Source organism: Micropterus salmoides, unplaced genomic scaffold (assembly GCF_014851395.1).
Source record: "Micropterus salmoides isolate LMB-PRFRI ecotype aquatic unplaced genomic scaffold, ASM1485139v1 Ms_hic_scaffold_9, whole genome shotgun sequence".
Taxonomy (NCBI): domain Eukaryota; kingdom Metazoa; phylum Chordata; class Actinopteri; order Centrarchiformes; family Centrarchidae; genus Micropterus; species Micropterus salmoides.
Genome location: NW_024044681.1, coordinates 36,460,606 through 36,482,273, shown reverse-complemented (window position 1 = coordinate 36,482,273; position 21,668 = coordinate 36,460,606). Strand labels below are relative to the sequence as shown.

General features: G+C 40.1%; 1 protein-coding gene across 1 annotated transcript; it reads right to left on the bottom strand.

The window, feature by feature from the left end:
* Window positions 1–1,342: 1,342 nt before the first annotated feature.
* Window positions 1,343–7,018, bottom strand: LOC119896172 (zona pellucida-like domain-containing protein 1). The gene is made up of 10 exons (XM_038709660.1): window positions 6,967–7,018; window positions 6,489–6,709; window positions 6,203–6,387; window positions 5,152–5,224; window positions 3,407–3,504; window positions 3,202–3,282; window positions 2,942–3,110; window positions 2,743–2,839; window positions 2,282–2,302; window positions 1,343–2,032 (listed from the first exon to the last, which is right to left on the bottom strand). Exons 1-10 carry the CDS (start codon window positions 7,016–7,018, stop codon window positions 1,914–1,916), a joined length of 1,116 nt encoding a protein of 371 aa, XP_038565588.1. The 3' UTR covers window positions 1,343–1,913.
* Between the last annotated feature and the right edge of the window lie 14,650 nt (window positions 7,019–21,668).

Here is a 21,668-nt window from a genome sequence, read left to right as displayed (position 1 = left end):
TGGCCGCCCACCCTGAGCCATGGTTCTGCTTGAGGTTTCTGCCTCTTAAAAGGAAGTTTTTCCTTGCCTCTGTCTCCTAGTGCTGCTCTTGGTGGGAACTGTTGGGCTTCTGTAAATAGCATCATAGAGTACGGTCTAGACCTGCTCTTTTATGAAAAGCGCTGTGAGATAACTGTTGTTGTGATTTGGCGCTATATAAATAAAATTTTATTGAATTGAACTCATTCCTTGACTCATACATCATACCTCCCAAAACACAACACCACCAGCCATGTATATACCCATCACTTTTCAATTAACAAACATGCACCATAGTAAGATTTTCATTTGTTTTATTGATTTCGAGAAAGCTTTCCCTGAAGGGCTCTATAAGAGACTTCTACATCAATGCATTTGGAAAATAGGTGTACTTTTAATACTGGAGACAAATAAACTGAATTCTTCACCCACAGAAGAGGTGTTCATCAGGGCTCCAATGTAAGTCTGACTTTATTTACTAGTATATATAAATGAACTTGCTTCTGTAACATTGGACGCATCAAACCAAAACTCAAAACAAACTTAATGCTATAGTGCCCAGTGACCACAGTCTAGCCATAGAGAAAGGACAACAACAACATGTAACATAGTGAACTGCACACTATGTGACTGCATGTTGCAAACAGGGGGACACATAACAACACCACTGAATGTGACAAATACTTATCTTTTTTTAATAGTACAAGTTTATATATTATCCAAATATTTGATCTTTTTGGACTTGGATGCTTTTGACAATATTGTCAAAACGTTTATCTCTGTAATATCTAATATAGAGGGTATGTGTTGCGTTTGGTGCGATCTGAACACGAGACATATACTAGTTAACAGTGCTAAGTGGAGTGTTACAGTAGCTTGTGGGGGCAGAGTGGGGTGTGTCGCGGGGACGGGGCTTATATGCTCCGATGTGGTAGTAAATTGTTGAAACGTAGTTACGTATAATCATGCAGGTTTGTTGAAGTTCTAAGGAAGCACTGAATATCTAGCAGTATCTCTGCCATTGTATTAATGCTTTGCTATTAATGCTGTAGGTGAAATCAATGTGAGAAACACACTTTGTACAAGCATCTAAAAAGCACAGGGAAGAGTCTCGTGAACGGGCGATGCACTAGTGCTAATAAAGCCATTGAATTGTGTGTGTATGCGTATGTATGTTTGTGTGAGAGAGAGATCTGTTCAGTTCATGTGCAGCAGGAGATGCAGTACGATGAGGCGTGGTATTAACAGATATACTTGCCACATTTGGTGCAAGTGGGGAAGTTGTACAGGGCTTTCCACTGAAAAGAATATATTGAACAGTGGCTTCACGCTCAAAACTTATCCCATTTTTTAATGTCAAATTTTGCTTGTAACAGAAAGCATTTAAATAGTGTCACTTATTTAAACCCAGAACACTTTATGAATTACATTTTCTTCTTTCTTTAATTTTTTACTATTACATTTGTGTCTAGAAATATTTCCAAAGGCTCTAATTAATTAGTTAATAAATTATTACTGATAATTTTGTTATCGTCACTACAAACTAGCGGGTTCCTTTTTATGCTTTTCAAAACCAAAGCATATAATTACACTACATGGCACTTAAGCTCTTTATCATATAATACATCATTTCTACTAAAACAAGCAAATCCTCTCTTTGTGCAAAGGTTCCTGCTCTTCACTTTGCATTTCAAATTAGTCCATACATTACATTTCTAGTACTACAACCATAAGACCACTAAACCACATATGTGCATGCTACATGAGAAAAAACACATTAAGAGAGATCTCTGAGCTTAGTTCTACTCCACAGGGCTTGTGAAAAAGGTTGTCGTGCACCAATTCATCCAACAGTTTAGCTGGCAGAGGGGTGCATGCAGATGTTTTTTTCTCCTTTAAACGTGCCTGAGCCTTCTGTAGAGGATAACTGCTGCAGCTAGAATCACAATGACGGCTGGAATGAGGATGCCCACAGCTATCCCGATACCCATCTTGGAGTCACTGCTGGATACAGCTGCTTACAACACAACCAGGATACAAACATCACACATCAATTAATTCATCACACCTTGACTCACATAGCATCATCTGCACACGTTCAGACAGAAACAACAATGAAGCAATCATGGGACAACTGATGGTCAAATGACTAACTAACTTCCACAGAATAAATGAAACATTTACATTCCTCTTAGAATTAAAATGTTTCATTACTTGGTGAACTAATAGGAAATACATTACAGGGAATTAAACAATATTATACCTTCCTCCTTAGATGCCAATGCTGAAAGAAAAAGATGCAAGGAGAAAATCAATTACTATGGTCATGTCTGAGCTATGAAAAAAACACTAATTGGGCCTGCAGTGTTCTATATATTCAAACTGGAGGTAGGCTTACTATTGTACAACATACATATGTAAAGAGAGCTAGGAAAGAATGTAAATTGCTTTTTGGAAAAACCAATGACAGAGGTTCCTATGCCAAAGCCTCTATGCAGATTGCTTTTAATTATAACAATGTATTACTTAAAAGTTAGTAAGCTATCTTATGATGACTTTCATAACATCACCTTGTAAACATTAGACTTACAGCAGCTTTGTAACCACATCACATTAACACCTAAACAGAACACCAGTTCTGTACTATTCTTTTCTTTTTCTTTTAATTTTGTAGATGCCTTGTACTCAGCGTTCAGTCCAGTGCTACCAAACAGCCATACTCACAATTCTCATTTCTGGTGACAATGGGAATTGAGGAGAGAGTGGTTGAATCTGAAAGACCTTTGGAAAGGGCTTCCCTTTTCCTCCTTTTGCTACATTGCTGTAGATGAAGAAAGAAGGAATGTAACTGATAAGTGAAGAATTCCACCATTAAGGTGAGAAATGGGCTTAATGATTTTTTCATTGCTGATCCTTAACTAACCTTAAAGGTACTGCAGGTGCTGATATCACAGAGTCTGGTAATACAGTGCAGGTAGTAGGTGGACGTCGTCTGGTTCTGCTGTTCAATGAACCTGAAGGCTGGGAAGGAGAAGCGTGCATGGTGACTTTCTCCGTTCTGCTGCATGATAGTCATCTGGTCCTTAGAGCACCTGTTTGATATCAAGAAAGAAACTGTGTTGGCCTAACATGGACATTGATTGTCTCCAGGAATGAGAACCAGAATGAGATTTATGGACTTACGAGACAAACAGGTTGAAGAAAGTGGAGTTGGTGGGATAAGGAGAGATAGAAGCGTAGCATCTGTCCAGGAGGACATTGTACCTGGTGGGGGAAGAACAATGGGCTTCAGAAGTGTTGGTAAAATACTAAAAGAATCTGTTGAAATTTGTTATGTCTGTAGTTCTTCTTGGAGAGAAGACCGGAGTCAGGAGGTTGATGCTCTTACTGATTGGTCAGGTTGATTGCTTGGACCTGGACATAGATGTTGGTCTTCAGCTCTAAGCCCAGTGGTGGTATGATTAGAGGAGCAGTGTAGTTGACATCCTGTCAACAGAAATGTGTAGTCTGTTAGCTGTATGTTTGTTACTATCCACATTTTACATAGTTCATTTGGGAAGCTTGTTTGTCTTTGTTGGCTCTGGTTTGTATCATTAGATTTCGTGTTGGCTGTGTTTTAATGCAGAATTGAGTAGATTTTTAACAGATATTTGATATATTTCTCAGATGATAAAAACAAACAAACTTTGTGGTGTGCTGCTCAAAACTTAAATTACTGTCGAACCAGACGTCAAAATTCCTTGTGACAAAGTTTAATGTGTTCCAATAGAGAACCAGCAGATGGCAGAATTTGTTTAGCCATGTGCTGGGACCCAATGACAAGGATATCTGTTTTGTTTGAATTCAGCTAGAAAAAATTCAGTTTCAATCAGTTTGTGACACCACAAAGGCAATCATTAAGTGAGCTCATCATTTTAGGGCCTGTAGGCAGACGTGTTCACACAGTGTTTTGTACTATACACTGTACTATGGTTAAGACATAGTGACAGTTTTAGAAATATGACAAAAAGTGATAGTCCAGGATCGATATTTTGCTGGTCATATGGAAGGCCTGGGGAGATTTCCACCATGTTTACCCTCACGAGTAATAGTCCATGGCTGCTTCTGGCTAGGAGTGGAGCTCTATCATCGTCCTTTCATCTGCAGCCTGGGAAGCAAGGAAATATCTGCTGATGGCTAGCTAGCTCCCATGCTAAAAACAAGCTGGATTCTGCTAGCAGCAAATCCAGTTGTGGCAGGCTATACTAACCAGCAGACTTAAAACTGAAAACCTATTATACTATGTTAAAACAGATACAACTCAGGGGTTTTCCTGGCTCAGACTGGGCCTTTGGTTTATGACCACGCACGAGTATGCATGTGTAAAATAAAGCGTCTGTGAGGAGGAGAGATGACTGCTGAAAGTTGTATTTAAGTTTATGTTCTGCGTGCTCGGTAGTTGTTTGATAAATAACTTAAAACACATTCAGAGAGTTTTTAAAATGCTATTTTTTTCCTTCCAATTCTTAGCATTTTAGCACTGGAGATTTTCCTTTCCTTTTCCTGGGGGGTGCCAAAAAGATTTCTTTGGATGAAAAACCCTGCAACTGGATAAAAATGACAATTTTTAAACAGAAAATGCACTCTTTTATTGAACCACAACTACAAAGTATTTTCACTGTTCCAATAATCACCAACTCTGATATGGTGAAAATAAACCCTTAATTCAGTTAAACGTAAAAATATTCTGGCTCTACATGCTTTTGCTTTCCTCTTTCTCACTCCTGTCCTGTTCTCGCCTGAACCTGCTGAACCTGTGTCTTCATTGTCCCTGGAGTCAGAGATCACCCCGGTACTGTATTCGCTGTAGTCAAACTGGAGAGCTAATAGGATCACTAATTTAGCTGCCCAGCTAACTGAGCTAACTAGCCAACAGCAGTTAGCAGATGTTCTGACCTGATATGTGATATGCTGCCCCCATAGAACCTTTAATGTCTGTAACAAAACTCACTGGATCCTGTATAATGACATAATGTAAATAAATTAACCTAACTAAATGTTGACATAACCAATTACACAAAGTTACGATAAATAGAAAATGACAACAACAAAACAGCAGTGTGACTGACTTCACAGCATAAAACATCAACTTACACTGAAGAGGCTCATGCTCAAAGTACTGATGAAGCTTCCATTGTTGTCTGTCACGGCAATGGAAGATCCTGACCTGAATGGGATCAGGCATGATGTCAGAAACAGGGAGTAGTTGGCCTGATGAAACATGTCTGACATCCTACATGTTACTTTTCAGCAGCAACAGAGGAGAATAAGCTAACATACTTTAACAGCCAGTCTTATTTTCTGTTTAGTTAATTTTATATACATAGTTGATTATACATAGCACCAATTCATAACAAAAGCTATCTCTGTGCACTTTTCATATAGAATAGGTCTAGACTGTTCTTTTAATAATATTATATTTTCTCAGAGACTCACCACAGGCAATTACCACATAATGGATTACAATTGTTTTAGTGACTACAGTGACACTTAAAAGGATAGTTTGGCTTTTGAAGAATTGTTTAACTACTATTTAATATGCCTAGGGCCAAACACATTCTAACGGTTTGGTTTGTTAATGTTTCATGGTGATCTGTTAGTTTAGCAGCTTCTCTCAAAAGCAGAGAAATACAGCTTCTACAAAGGTTTTATTTCTTTCCATGTTTAAAATGAGTGTTAATGTTTTATTCTTAATAAATACAGAAGAAAGTATAATTCCTAAGAAATTATACATATTTATTTGTCTGCTACTACTGTGTGCTGCCGTGTATACATGTAAACAAAAACAGGATTAGAGTTTTGTTACATCTAATTTATCTTATCTTATTTCTTTGCAGATAGTGACATAAGATACTTCCTAAATTGAATTGGAGTGTGGATTTCACTGTAAGGAGATTTGCCTTGTCATACAGACATCCAGGCATTGAGCCAAGCTAGCTTGAGCCAAAACATGATTTTAAACTACACTCAACGAGGAAAATGGCATTCAGGACTTTGCCTGACTCTAATTAGGTAAAATTGTATAATGCCTCAAAAACCAAACTATCCCAAAATAAAGCCAAACTGCCATAGAATACATACCATCAGAATGGTACAGTAAACATCTGAAATAAAGTAATAGGAGGGATACAAGTAGAGATCTTACACTTCCACCTGGGTGTTGTTGATGAGATACTCCAGAGGGTAAGCACAGGAATAATAATATTTGAGCCAAGTGTTATAGGTGACTACCCCTGTGGTTGGATCATTGGAGTGCACCACACCACTGATGTTAACTGTCTGGATGTTGGAAAAGTCAGCAAAGACCCCTGTGCCAGATGAAGTGGTGGTCTGTAGGCAACATGTACAGTAGTCAAGGACAGAGAAAAAGGGGATACTTTGAGAAAGCATGGATTCTCTATAATTTTACTCCTCCTCCAACTTCTACTAACCACGAAGGTACTGCCACAAGCGTTGGTAATGTTGAGGGGGAAGGTGAACCTGAGAACAGGTGGGGTGGCCGTTTCATCCAAGGTTCCTTTACACTCTGGATTCTGGAATCTGTGATTTAGGATTAGTAGAGACTCGTTGTAGCCACTGTAGACAGCAGGGCAGATCTGGATAGCCAGGCTTATTGAAGATGTGCCACATTCAACTGAGATGTCAGTGTATTCTATAAGAGAACATCAGAAAGCATTTTCTGCACTTGTCACTTGAAATCTTATTTATACAAAAACAAAATTTTATGTCTGGAAGGAAAGAAAACATAAAGTCCTGGAATTATGTGTTCTTTCAATTTGCCTGCTTTGCTATTTACAACTGTGTGTCAAAATTCCATTCTTTAGAGATCCTGAGGTCACACATACACAAATGCCTTTTCAGAACCTGCCTAGAAAGTTGAAAAGTAACATAAACATATCAGAAACGTACCTGGACGTCGCAAGTAATTTTGGCAGTTTAACTGACTACTTTTGGCCACCATGGATGCCAAGAAGAGAAAGCTAAGAAGGTTAATTTTTTTCATCCTTGGTATGGTCATATCTGTAATAGCAAAAGATAATAATGCATCAAGCAACAGTTTCTGTAGATGATATTGTTGTTACCTTACTTGGCACCCACCTTAACAGTCCCACTGCTGCTGTCCTCTTTCTCCGTCTTTGTAGTGCTTTGAACAATGTATACAGTTATTGGACATTCTTATATAGCTGAGAGTCTTTCTTAGGATTGGACAGAAATAAGGTCAGTGTTGTTTGGTGTGTCCACCTTAACTTCATTGTATGGGAACCATTCTTTTGTACAGGGAGTTCCATGGACCATACCTTAAGGGTGATTAGTGAAACCCTACACAGCGAGAGTCACCAGAAACAATGGTTTAGGTTTCTTTAAAATTCAGATTCTTTTAGAATGCTAACATGAGACTTCTTGAAGTAAATGTTATGTCCCTGAGGATAATACTTTGATGCCCTTTTTAGTTGATGGTCTATGTATCATCAATGACGGCAATATCATGTCCCAAAGATGATCCCAAAGGTTCAATGTCCCTAAGGACACCGCGGGTACTGCACTTAGGTAGGACAAGTACTTGGTCGGAAGAATGGTTTAGCTGCCAAGTGAGAATGACACAAAGCAGTTTGAACAAACACACAAAACAGACAAGTAAAGCCGATGTCTGTTTTTCTGTTTTCTCTTTTTTTTGATTATTCCGTTTTAAAACCAAAACGGAATAATCAAAAATGAACAATACATGGATTTAAAACACAGGCTGTATTAGGTATGCTGTCCGCCACTGTTTGCTTTTCCAACCAGTCAAACTAAGTAAGCAGGGCCTTTTAACAAGGGTTTTCTGAGTGGTGTAATGCATGTTGAACAATTCTGCTACTGCGTACATTGTGGGTAATACATTGAGGTTGCGTGTCGACTCGTGTCGACTCATTTCTGTTTCTGGTGCCTGTGTGTTGGTACCGTGTTGTGCTGCTCTCGCTAAATAACAGTTACATTTGTTTGATTACAGCGGCCAACTGTCCGCTAAACACTTATTCTTTACAGTAATTTTGCCTAAGCACTCACAGTTCTTTCCATCTTTTAGTGACTGCTGTTCAATCTCATATTTGTTCAAAAGTTTTGGTAGCTGACGCTACAGTACTTTAGCTTAGCCGTTAGCGACTTTAGCTTAGCAGCTAGCGATGGCTTCTCCTTCTCCCTCTCTCTCTCCCACTTTCTCCTGCTCGGTGTGTCAGATGTTCAGTTACTCCTCTGCCTCCTTTAGCGGTAATGGTACATGTAATAAGTGTAGTTTATTTATAGACATGGAGGCGAGGCTGATTTAGAAGTCCGGCTCCGCACCTTGGTAGATCAGTCTTTAGCTACTGTAGCTAGCCAGTCCCCGGTAGTCGGTGCGGAATGGCCTGAGTTAGCCTCTGGTAGCCGTCCCCTGGGATTTCCTGAGCAGCCAGGAAAAGGGGGGTGGCTGGGTGACTGTCCGAAGGAGGAACAGTCGTAAGCATTCAAAGTCCACGGGGCACCATCAACCTGTTCACGTCTCTAACAGATTTTTCCCACTCAGCGACACACCCGCTGAGAAACCAACTCTGATCACTGGCAGCTCCATTTTGAGAAACGTAAAGTTAGCGAAGCCAGCGGCCATAGTTAAGTGCATCCCTGGGGCCAGAGCGGGCGACATTGAGTCTTATTTGAAACTGCTGGCTAAGGATAAATGTAAATACAGTAAGATTGTTATTCACGTTGGCGGTAATGACTCCCGGTTACGCCAATCGGAGGTCACTAAGATTAATGTTGAGTCGGTGTGTACATATGCAAAAACAATGTCGGACACCGTAGTTTTCTCTGGACCCCTGCCAAATCTGACCAGTGATGACATGTATAGCCGCATGTCGTCATTCCGCCGCTGGTTGTCGAGGTGGTGTCCAGCAAACGATGTGGGCTTTGTTGATCATTGGCAGACTTTCTGGGGAAGACCTGGTCTGATCCGGAGAGACGGCATCCATCCCACTTGGGAAGGAGCAACTCTCATTTCTAGAAATCTGGCCAAGTTTATTAGTGGACCAAATCCATGACAACCCAGAGTTGAGACCAGGAGGCAGAGTCGCAGTTTAACACACTTCTCTGCCCTCGTTTTTCAGCAGTTACCCACCCAAAACCCTACGCAGAGTCGCAGTCTAACACACTTCTCTGCTCCTCCATTTCAGGAGTTACTTAGTGAAAATCCTATAGTGACGGTGTCTGCCCCCCGACCATTGAAATTATTTAAAAAGGTAAACAGAAGAGGAGCTGTGCATAAAAACGTCAGATCAAAATTAAAACCACAAGAGCAATAGTGCAAATGAATAGGAGAGTTAAATGTGGACTCTTAAACATCAGATCTCTCTCTTCTAAAGCTGTACTAGTAAATGAACTAATATCAGATTATGATATTGATATCCAACGAAGGTTAAAATCAAGGGCAACTGGACTTGGTTGAAGATACTGGAAGACGTTTCGTCCCTCATCAAAAGGACTTCTTCAGTTCTGCCTGACTGGCAGGGAAACTCAGCTATTTAACCTCAGTGGGGTCGTTGGCCCGGGTCATCGATACCGCTGGTTCTTGTTGCTGTGACGACAGTCGTTACAGTCGTTAAGACTACCTGTGGCCAAGACTGAACGACCATCGTTGGTATCTTCACCTGAGGCCAATAGGTTACGTTTGTTGAGTTTCCTGGGAAGTGATGAAAGGACAGCATTGTAAGTGGGGGATAAGTGGTGGCGTAGACCCCCTCCCCTGTTCAATGACGGCTTCTCCACCCTGGTGTAGATGGCTTCCTTGACACCTCTTTCAAACCATCCATCTTCTCTGTCTAAAATGTGCACCTGGTGGTCCTCAAACGAGTGTCCTCTGTCCTTCAAATGTAAGTAGACTGCAGAGTCTTGACCTGAGGAGTTGGCCCTTCTGTGTTGAGCCATGCGTTTGTGTCGTGGTTGTTTAGTCTCCCCAATATAGAGGTCTGTGCATTCCTCACTGCATTGGACCGCATACACTAGATTGCTTTTCTTGTGTTTGGGTGTGCGGTCTTTGGGGTGTACCAGCATCTGTCTTAGTGTGTTCTTGGGTTTAAAAAAACAAAAACAAATCTATGATCACTGACCATGTGCAGATTGGTGTTTACAGAAAACCCACACACACAGACCAATACCTACTCTTCACTCTCTCACACTAAGACAGATGCTTGGCGCTATATAAATAAAATTGAATTGAATTGAATGTGTGGAAAGTAATGGATTTAGGCTACATCCACGCTACTGCGTGTCTTTGTCTTTTTTTTTTTAATTCAGTACATTTCTGCCTCCCATCTAGACTAAAACGGCAAATCCGAACACCTTAAATGGATGGAAGTTGGAAGTTTTGTTTTTTTAAACGATGACGCAGACACTCACATATGGCTTGTCATATATGACATATAAGACATATATGACCGATCTGATTTCTGTTTACACCGGCACGTGCTTGCCCAGTGTATTGAATTGTCATTTGATGTGCGTTTTCAGTTGTTTTAATATAGATGGAAATCAACTCTAAAATGCAGCTAAAACACTGGTGTGGATGGAGATTGTTTTTGTTTTAAAACTTAGAAGTGTGGATGTAGTCTTAGCTTGACAGAAGCTGTTAATTCCTACAATCTGTCATAAAGCAGTTCTCAAAATGCAAAAGTCATTGAGTGTTGTCCTCTTAACATAGAAAAGAAAATATTCTTTAATTTGGTGGTGCTGTTACCTTACTTGACTACCAATGCAACACACAATCTTTAAAACCGCTCACTTACTTTTGCCGTTTTTGCCATTTTCAGTCCAAAAATCAGCTGATTTGTTGGTAGAAATATCGCTGGGTGCCATCTTGATTATTGTGCAATACCTGGGAGCTCCAGGGTATTAAATGAATGGTCTGCTGAATCCGGATCGATCCGAAGTTACACGCCTGTGTGCTTTTGGTCACAGGAATGTTTTTATCAATATTTCAATGTTTTGGAAGCTTTATGTTATTTGGAACATGGTTGTAAGGACAGAAAGTCAGTTGGTAGTGTTTTAAAGATAACTTCCCATAAAAGTCAACATTTGAACAGTAAATATTGCCAAAATATGGACATTCGCCTGGTATATTTTGTTTTTTGAAAATTTTGAAAATACTGTATGATAACTGTTGTTTTTTTTTCATCAGATTTACAGTTACAATTGCATTCCAGGTGTATTATAAGATATTCAATTGTGTTATATCTGATGATGGTTTTGATGGTTTATTGCATTAAAAATATAGCTTTTTTACCAGGCGAGGATGAAAATATATTTTTCTTTATTGCATCTCCAATTAGTCTGTAATGGTAAAATAAATATGTTAATTTGGATTTAATGGATTTATATTCCTTAGCTTCTGACCTTTCAAAGGAGACCAGAATTATGCATCTAGGCCAAATGGTTGAGTAGTTATTCTTGATTCATTTTGGGTATGTTATTTTAGGCGTTTTTAGGGTTATAGGGTTAAATAGCTGGAAGTTTCCAACAATAACACAAGGGTGTAAAAAGTTGGAAAACCAGGCATGTCGAGGTGCTTACAAACCAAATTTCCGAGATCAGATGAATTTTACAACAACAGATTTTACTGCAACCTGGCAACATGTTCAGAATTATGGTAGGATGCAGAATAGTAGTTGACTGTAGTTTTACAATGACAGTGGAGGTGTGGCAATGGTCAGGGCTGATAATAGGGGAAAGACAGCAGAGAGGGCAGCAGTAGTAAATAAAATGTCTATATGCTTAGTATACGTAAGACGTAATCTGCACTCTGCGCATGCGTTGACGTCTGTAGCCACGTGTCGGAAGCTCCGTCTTAAACCGGACTCTTATCCAGTTTTAATCCACTCTTTTTCGTTACATTTTTTATATCCTTTTTATTTAACTTAACTTTATTTAAGTTTTACGTGGGTTAAGGATTTTAGTCATCCGACATGGATTTTAAACTAGATGACCGTAAAAACGCGATCAACGCTACTGATCGCAACAAAGCTCCGGTGACTATGCTAACCGAGATAACTCTGCCCCATGAGGACTGCACACTCCTTAAGAAAGCGAACAAGAAGATTGCTGACCTTATGGAAGACATCCGACGACTTTCAGAGGAACTCAAAGAGAAAGATTCCCTGCTGACTGGCTTTATGGATGTGGCTTCAGTACAAGCCAAACAGATTGTTTCTCTTAGCGCAACTGCTAACATCCAGGACACCGTGTTTTGGGACCCCTCTAGCCTTCCCAGGCTTTCATCCTGCTTGACTCCGAAGCATCAGTCAACCTGGGCTGAAGTGGTGGTCCGTGGCTGCAAGAGAGGCTCGGATGGGGCTGCCTCTCCTCCGTCTATCGGCCGCTATGCAGCCTTGTCTAACGACACTCCGGTCCATCCAGCTGATGCACCTGCGGCTTCGAGTCTCCCTGATACGGATCTCTTTCGGCGGACAGTGCCTCCCGATACTGTTGCATCTCCTCCACCGGCTACATCTCCTGCACTGGGCCGCCGGTCTGCCGCTGGGCCTGATCGGCGGCCATCATCCCGGTCAAAAACCTCCGCTTCCCGACGTAGGATCCTGAAGGAGGCTGTGCTCAGACGCTCCGGAGGCCGTCTCTACCCTGCACCGTCGGGTAGCCCTTCTCTCAGGTCTGTTACTGCTACTCCAACACAACACTCGGCAGCTCACACACTCCATCCTCAGTCCGCACGCAGTGTTGAAGCAGATTCTGCTCAGTCCTGCTCTGGAACCACACAACCGGCATCTCCTCGTCCTCTTTTCTCCCCAACCACACTAATAATTGGTGACTCCATAACCAGAAACATCCGTTTCTTTAACGCTACCACTCACTGCTTCCCCGGTGCCACCACGGCTGACATTTTAAAAAAACTCCAGGAAATGATGCCGTCGCTCCCGTCCTCCATCACAAGAGTGATAGTCCATGTGGGAACTAATGACACAGCTCTGCAGCAGTCTGAGCTGACAAAATCAGATTTTAACCATCTTTTTAACTTTTTAAAGCAGTGTTGAAAGTCCGTTTTTATCTCTGGTCCCATTCCCACAGTTGGTCGCGGTGCTGGCCGCTTTAGTAGACTCCTTGGCCTCCACGACTGGCTCCAGTCCGCCTGCAGGGCTCACCATGTGTGTTATGTGGACAATTTTAATATTTTCTGGCAAAGAATGCCTCTTTTTAAGACAGACGGACTTCACCCAAACAAACGGGGCTCAGAAATGTTAGCTGCTCACATACAGCATGTGGTGCGGTCCACACATGACTTACGTGAATGACTAATCATTCATGCAGCACACCTGGACACACCGCCGCTCACTGAACAGATCTCTTGCTCACTGCCACAAACAACTGTCTCCACCTGCTGGCATGTAAAGCCGTCTGCTCCCAGCGCTGTTCCACAGACTTCTATTCCTGTCATCATCATGCATAGACCAGTAAACCGAAACGTGCACATCCCACACAGAAATAATAGTAATCTCTTAAGGATTAGGACAACTGCACCAACTCCAGCACCCAGAACAAACTCATTTAAAATGGCTCTCTTCAATGTGAGATCACTGTCAAGTAAGACTTTTATCTTAAATGATTTTATCTTGTCTGCAAATCTAGATTTTATGTTTTTAACTGAATCCTGGTTGCAAATGAATGACTATAGCCAGCTAGCTGAACTGTGTCCGCCTCAATATGATTGTTTTAGTCAACCGAGGGTCAGTGATCGTGGTGGTGGGCTAGTGAGCGTGTATAGGGAAAATTTTAAATATCATTAAGTATGCTGTGATGAATTTAACTCCTTTGAAGTTCTCACTCTTAAAGTTGGAGGGCTGCAACCTATCATATTTGTTATAATTTATCGCCCCCCAAAACCGCCTGGAGGATTTTTATCAGAACTTCCTGAATTTTTATCTACTCTGGTTTTAAATTATGACAGAATTGTTCTTTGTGGCAATTTTAATATTCATGTTGATGACCCCAACAATGTTAATGCAACTGACTTTTTAAATATGGCCACTTCTTTTAACTTTAAACAACATGTCAAAGGGCAAACACATAACCGTGGTCATACACTGGACTTGGTTTTTACCCTGGGTGTCAGAAAGTAATAGATTCTGTTGGGCCCCATTTGATCTCTGTTTTCAACAGCTCCCTATCTACTGGTTGTGTCCCTGATTATTTTAAAACGGCTTGCGTGAACCCACTTTTAAAGAAACCTGGTTTAGATCCCTCCCTCCCACATAATTTTAGACCAATTTCAAAACTGCCTTTTATTGCAAAGATTCTAGAAAGAATTGTGTCCAAACAGCTGCTCACTGTACTGGAAAATAACAAAATATTTGAAAAGTTTCAGTCTGGTTTTAGGAAGTACCACAGCACTGAGACTGCCCTGCTTAAAGTCACCAATGACCTTTTAATGTCTGCTGATGAAGGCATGTGCTCAGTCCTGGTACTCCTGGACCTTAGCGCTGCTTTTGACACCATTGATCACAACATCATGTTAGACAGACTGAGGCACTGGGTGGGGATCTCTGGTACTGCCCTAGAATGGTTTTCATCCTACCTGTCAAATAGGAAGTTTTGCGTGTCTGTAAACAACTATGTCTGTTCATTCTGTCCAGTTAAATATGGTGTGCCTCAGGGGTCGGTCTTAGGACCCATTTTGTTTTCCTTGTATCTGCTTCCCCTTGGACATATTATCCATAAACATGGCATTTCTTTTCATACTGATGCTTCATGCTGATGACACAAAAATATACTTGCCCGTCAGATCCACAGACCCTGGAATGCTGAGTTCACTTAACAACTGCCTTTGTGAAGTTAAAAAATGGATGTCAAATAATTTCCTCCAGCTGAACTCAGACAAAACAGAAATCCTGGTCATCGGGTCTCAGCAGATGGCAGCAATACTGCCATCTGCTGGTTCCCTAGTAAATCACATTAAGCCTGTGGCAAAGAACCTTGGTGTTTGGTTTAATAGTAATTTAAATTTCGAGCAGCACACCACAAAGCTTGTTCAATCATGTTTTTATCAACTTAGAAATATAGCAAAAATTCGATCTATGTTAACTTTTAAGGACACCGAGACCATTTTACACGCCTTCATCTCATCACGCCTGGATTATTGCAACAGCCTTTTCACCTGTTTAACCCAAAAATCTATTGATCGACTCCAGACTGTCCAGAACTCAGCTGCCAGGCTTTTAACCAGAACAAAGAAATATGACCACATTACTCCTATTTTAGCTTCATTACACTGGCTCCCAGTATGTTTTAGAATTGACTTTAAAATTCTATTGATCACTTTTAAAGCTCTTCATGGCCTCTCGGCTTGTTATATTTCTGACCTTTTAGTCCCATACACACCAGCACGTACCTTGAGATCCTCGGGCAGAGGTCTGTTGTCTGTTCCAGAGTCTCGACTGAAAACTATTTTTCATGCTCTTATCTTGTTTTTTTTGTATTATTCTTTACACTTGTTAAAGCACTTTGCAACTTGTTTTTGAAAAGTGCTCTACAAATAAGGATTATTATTATTATTATTATTATAAATCCACAGCATTTATGATGAACACATTTTTAAGTTAATGAATTTATTTGTAAAGATGACATGGCTGAATTACACACAGGAATCAAAAAATCTAATCCAAATGGTGTCTCCAAATGACTGTAACTAATGTGATTCTTAAAAATCAGACAAACTCTATTCCCCAATAAGCAATGAAATTAAAGAATCTTGAAAAGGGAAGGCCTCTTGATGTAAGGACTTTGAATTATTAAGGGGGGTTTCACACCTTTCTGTCCGGAAAGTCTAAACAAAAGCCATATGGTCTGCATCAGATGGTCTTATCACATAAATCATACCAGGACTTATTTGCATTTGCCATACAAAGTGGACCAGCAAATTAAGTGGCCCACAATTGCAAACATGCAAAAAAAAAGTTGGCCCTTGCAAATGACTGTAAAGGCCTATCATAAAAGCGGCTTGTGTTTACAGAACCCATATGTTCAATTCAATTTTATTTATATAGCGCCAAATCACAACAACAGTTATCTCACAGCGCTTTTCATAAAAGAGCAGGTCTAGACCGTACTCTATGTCAAGCATTACAGGTCATCCAGGTTTTAACATCCTGAAGGCACATTTGAAGTTTAGCTAACTGATGAGTTTCATCTGGTTTGATCGATAGATATAACTGAGTATCATCTGCATAACAATGAAACTTATGGAATATTTCCTGATAATATTGCCAAAAGGAAGCATATATTAAGTGAACAGGATTGGTCCGAGGACAGATCCTTGAGGAACTCCAAGACTAACTTTGGCATGCATGGAGGACTCATCGTTAACATGTACAAACTGAAATCGATCTGATAAATAGGGCTTAAACCAGCTTAGAGCGGTTCCTTTAATGCCAATGAAATGTTCCAGTCTCTGCAATAGGATCTGATGGTCAATGGTATCAAATGCAGCACTAAGATCTAATAAAACCAGTACAGAGACAAGTCCTTTGTCTGATGCAATAAGGAGGTTGTTAGTAATTTTCACCAGTGCTGTCTCTGTGCTATGATGAGCTCTGAATCCTGACTGAAAATCCTCAAATAAACTATTGCTCTGTAGAAAGTCACACAGCTGTTTAGAAACTGCTTTCTCCAGAACCTTAGAGAGAAATGGAAGGTTAGATATAGGTCTATAGTTGGCTAAAACATCCGGATCAAGTTTGGGCTTTTTCAGAAGAGGTTTAATTACAGCTACTTTAAAGTACTGTGGTACATAGCCTGTTGATAGAGATAGATTGATCAAATCTAGTATAGAAGTGCTGACTAGGGGTAAAACATCTTTAAGCAACCTAGTCGGGATGGGGTCTAAGAGGCAGGTTGATGGTTTAGATGAAGAAATTATTGAAGTTAGTTGGTAAAGATTGAGGGAAGCAAAACATTCTAAACATATATCTGGTTCTACAGCTGTTTCTAAGGTTCCTGAGTTAAGAGATAAGTTGGTGCCAGTTGAGGGCAGGTCTTGGTGAATTTTGTTTCTAATAGCTAGAATTTTATCATTAAAGAAGCTCATGAAGTCGTAACTACTGAGAGCTATGGGAATACTTGGCTCAATAGAGCTGTGACTCTCTGTCAGCCTGGCTACAGTGCTGAAAAGAAACCTGGGGTTGTTCCTATTTTCCTCTATTAATGACGAGTAGTACGCTGCTCTGGCATTACGGAGGGCCTTCCTATAAGTTTTAAGACTATCTTGCCAAATTAAACGAGAATTTTCCACTTTGGTGGAATGCCAGTTCCTCTCAAGTTTCCGCGATATTTGCTTTAATTTGCGAGTTTCAGTATTGGAGCTAACCGTCTTTGTTTTAGTATTTTCTTTTTTAGAGGGGCTACAGAGTCGAGTGTCATTCGCAGTGAGCCTGTAGCACTATCAACAAGATGATCGATTTGGGAGGGACTGAAATTAGCATAGGAGTCCTCCGTTACTTTGTGACTTCATAATGAATTTAGAGCTGATGGAATCGCATCCTTAAATTTAGCTATAGCACTATCAGACAGACATCTTGTATAGAAATTTTTGCCCAATGGCATGTAGTTCAGCAATACAAACTCAAAAGTTATCAAACAGTGGTCGGACAAAGAGGGATTCTTTGGGAACACTATTAAATGTTCAATTTCAATACCATACACCAAAACAAGGTCTAGGGTGTGGTTAAAACAGTGAGTCGGTTCATGAACACTCTGAGAGAAGCCAATGGAATCTAACAGAGAGATAAACGCAGTACTGAAGCTGTCATTCTCAACGTCCACATGAATATTAAAATCCCCTACAATAATATGTATCTCCTGGAAAGAATGAATTAATGCATATAAATCCCTACATGCTACATACATAAAAAGTTCAATATCAAAAAGTGCCGACATTTCATTAAGAAGGATTATAAGCCTACATATTATTGTATATAAGTATTGTATAAGCATTTGTTGTTATAGTATTTTCTTTTGTATCTCTTTCCTATTTTGATTGTAATTTTGATTATAACACTCCCTTTTTGACATGAACCAGAGTGCGGGTGTTTGATTTTAACGTCCACACCAACCCAGACGTACTAAACAAGGTCGGTGTGAAACGCACCCTAAAAATTAACTTTCTAGGGAAACGGGGTAGCGAGGGGAAAGAGAGGGGGGTAGAGCAGTCCAACAGAAGGTGCCATAAGTGGTGCGATCCCTGGCACCTCCAGTCTGCACGTCAAAGTATTTGGGCAAGATACTGAACCCCAAATTTTTCCATCGGTGCTGGGATGTGTATGAATGTGCATTTCTGTTTCTGATGGCACCTAAGCCTCTGCCATTCAGAGTATGAATGTGTGTGAATGGGGTGAATTTAATGTAGTGTAAAATCACTTTGAGTGGTCGGAACGACAACAAAGGCACTATACAAGTACAGCCTATTTACCATGAACAATATGTCAGGGTTACTGGAATCTCAACCCTGTCTCTACAATCAAACTTATTAACTTTTGATTGAATGGTTTTTATACATTAGTAACTTTACTCTTACATTTGAAAAAGAAAATAATTATTTTTGGTAGTGGAATACAAAGGTTTATTGTATTGATGTCTATGAAGATTCTCAGTCATCCAGGTCATAGTTATCCAACGAAGGTTAAAATGAAGGGCAACTGGACTTGGTTGAAGCTACTGGAAGACGTTTCGTCCCTTATCCAAAGGACTTCTTCAGTTCATGAACTGAAGTCCAGTTGCCCTTCATTTTAACCTTCGTTGGGTTTATTGTATTGGATTTAGTCATGTTGGTCTTCAGGTCAGGACTTTAAGTTAACACTGCACTCACCAAGACAACAGCATTTAACAAGAACTCAGAAGCTTCAGAATGTAACATCATTAAAACATCATGGCCTTCCTGCATAACTTTGAAATGGATGTGGTCAACCTGCTATGTGGAGTATGTATTCCTCACTATGGACGTATTTGTACCTAAGGCACTATGTGGGGTAAAAACATGTCCTTTCCTGATACCAGTAGTTGGTGCTATCACAATTACTGGATATTGACATGTAAGTCTCTTAGGGGTTGACATGTGAATTTGGGACAAATCTGACCATGTGTAGTCCATTTACATGTTATTTCCTTTTTCATTGCGAATCATCAAAATTGAACTCCACGCCATGGACATACCGTTTCAGCAATCCGGGTCTGAGTATTCCTAGCCATGTGACGGCTATGTTAAGTCTAGAGATGATAGATCGGCCCCCACATTTCGTACAGCTATGTAAAACGTACGGCGGGGGATACTTCTTTAAAATTTGTAGGGGCACTATTGAGTCATTTTTCCACAACCATATAAGACAACAAAGAATACCCCTTTTGACAAACATAAAAATGAGGCATTAGGGGTAAAATTTGAAACATGTCCTTTCTTGATGCCAGTAGGTGGCGCTATCACTATGACTGGATATTGACATGTAAGTCTCTAAGAAGTTGACATGTGAATTTTGGAACAGATCTGACCATGTCTAGTCCATTTACATGCTACTTACTTTTTCATGGCGAAACATCAAAATTCAATGCCATGGACATGCCGTTTCAGCAGTCAGGGTCTGAGTATTCCTAGCCATGTGACGGCTAAAAAGGCTTTAGGGGGCGCTATAGAGCCAACGTGCAACCTTCAGTCTTAAAAATGACATTAGCAGTTTGAGTCTGGCTGCAAAGTTTCGTGGCTCTGTGGGCATCCTAAAGGCTTCAAATATCTTTTAAAAAAATTGAAAATGATGCAGGAAGCGCAAAATGGCTGACTTCCTGTTGAGCAAAATCTCATAAAAAGCAGAAATGTGGACTTTGTAATAAGAGCAATAATCCCACCAAATCACATGAAGATCAATGTAAATGTGTTCACGGCGGGACTGCATATCAAGCATATCAAGTATGCAGTTAACCCTGTACTCACCAAGGCAACAGCATTTAACAAGATCTCAGAAGCTTCAGAATGTAACATCATTAAAACGTCATGGCCTTCCTGCATAACTTGGCTCCAAAAAGGCTTTTTTGTGTGTCTGCACATGCTATACATACCCCAGAAATTTCGTACACGTAGCTAAAACTTTGTCCGGGGACTGCTCTGTAGGGGGCGCTAGCAAGCCATTTTGCCACACCCATGCGCGAAACCCATAAAATACGAAATTTTTCGCCACATCTGAATTATGTGCAGTTTAGTGAGTCTTCGAGTATGTTTAGGCCCCCAAAACTGAGGTTACTTTGATTATTATTATTACTTTGATTATTAATCCCTTCAGATTATTAATCCCTTCAATTTCAATAGGGACCTCGCAAGGTTCGTGCTCGGGCCCTAAATAATCCCTTCAGTTTCAATAGGGACTTCGCACGGTTTGTGCTTGGGCCCTAAAAAAATAAATAATCCCTTCAGTTTCAATAGGGACCTTGCACGGTTCGTGCTCGGGCCCTAAATAATCCCTTCAGTTTCAATAGGGACTTCGCACGGTTTGTGCTTGGGCCCTAAAAAAATAAATAATCCCTTCAGTTTCAATAGGGACCTTGCACGGTTCGTGCTCAGGCCCTAATAATTCCTTCATTTTTAAGAAGGACCTCACATGGTTTGTGCTCGGGCCCTAATAATCCCTTCAGTTTCAATAGCTACCTTGCACCGTTCGTGCCCGGGCCGTAATTACTGTTATAATATTATAACATTAAATACAAAGTATATATTATATCATGTTAAGATAATATTAATATATTTATAGGTCACACATTATTTGGATAGTCTGCCTACAGATATTTAAACAGTTTATTATTTGACATTCACCAATTTAACTGTTTCATAGTCGTGTTCTGATATTACACCACTGTGGTTAAGGCATGATTAGAGCTAATTTTAGTGTATTCATTATAATTTCAGGAAAAAAGTAGGTTATAGACTACTAATATAGCTTACCACTCGTAGGCTATAATATAAATTCCAGTTGGACAAAACAGCTGTTCACAGCTGTCTTTGTCATTTAATCCTTCCTAGATCTACAGTGTCCACAATTATTGTTCACTCTTCTATACATGTGTGAAGATTGAATGTTGGTTACGTATGTCACAATGTGTGTCATTCAAGTAACATGCAACACTTTCTACATACAGCCAGTCAGTCTGTCTGTAATAAAACAAAATAAAGATAGGAAGTGGATCCCAGTGCATCCTTATCAAGACAGCTGCATCAGCCAGTCGACCAAACAGGCAGAGAGGAGAGACAGTGTCACAGGGGCTTAGCTCAGCAACTGACCCTAACATGACCTGAGGAAACCTTTGTCATAGTACTCCTAAACTCCCTTCACACTAATAGATTATTCCCTCTGCACATCTTTTTAGAAAATATTCACTGTTCAAATACGTAAATGTTTTAAACCATGCTTGTTTATGTTTTATACTATGGTGGATGAAGTATTCACATCCTTTACTTCAGTAAAGGTATTAATACCACACTGTCTGTTAAGTAAAAGTCATGCATTGCAAATGTTTCTTTAGTAAAATTATGTTCTGTAAGTAGAATCAGAAAAATGTTCAAAAAG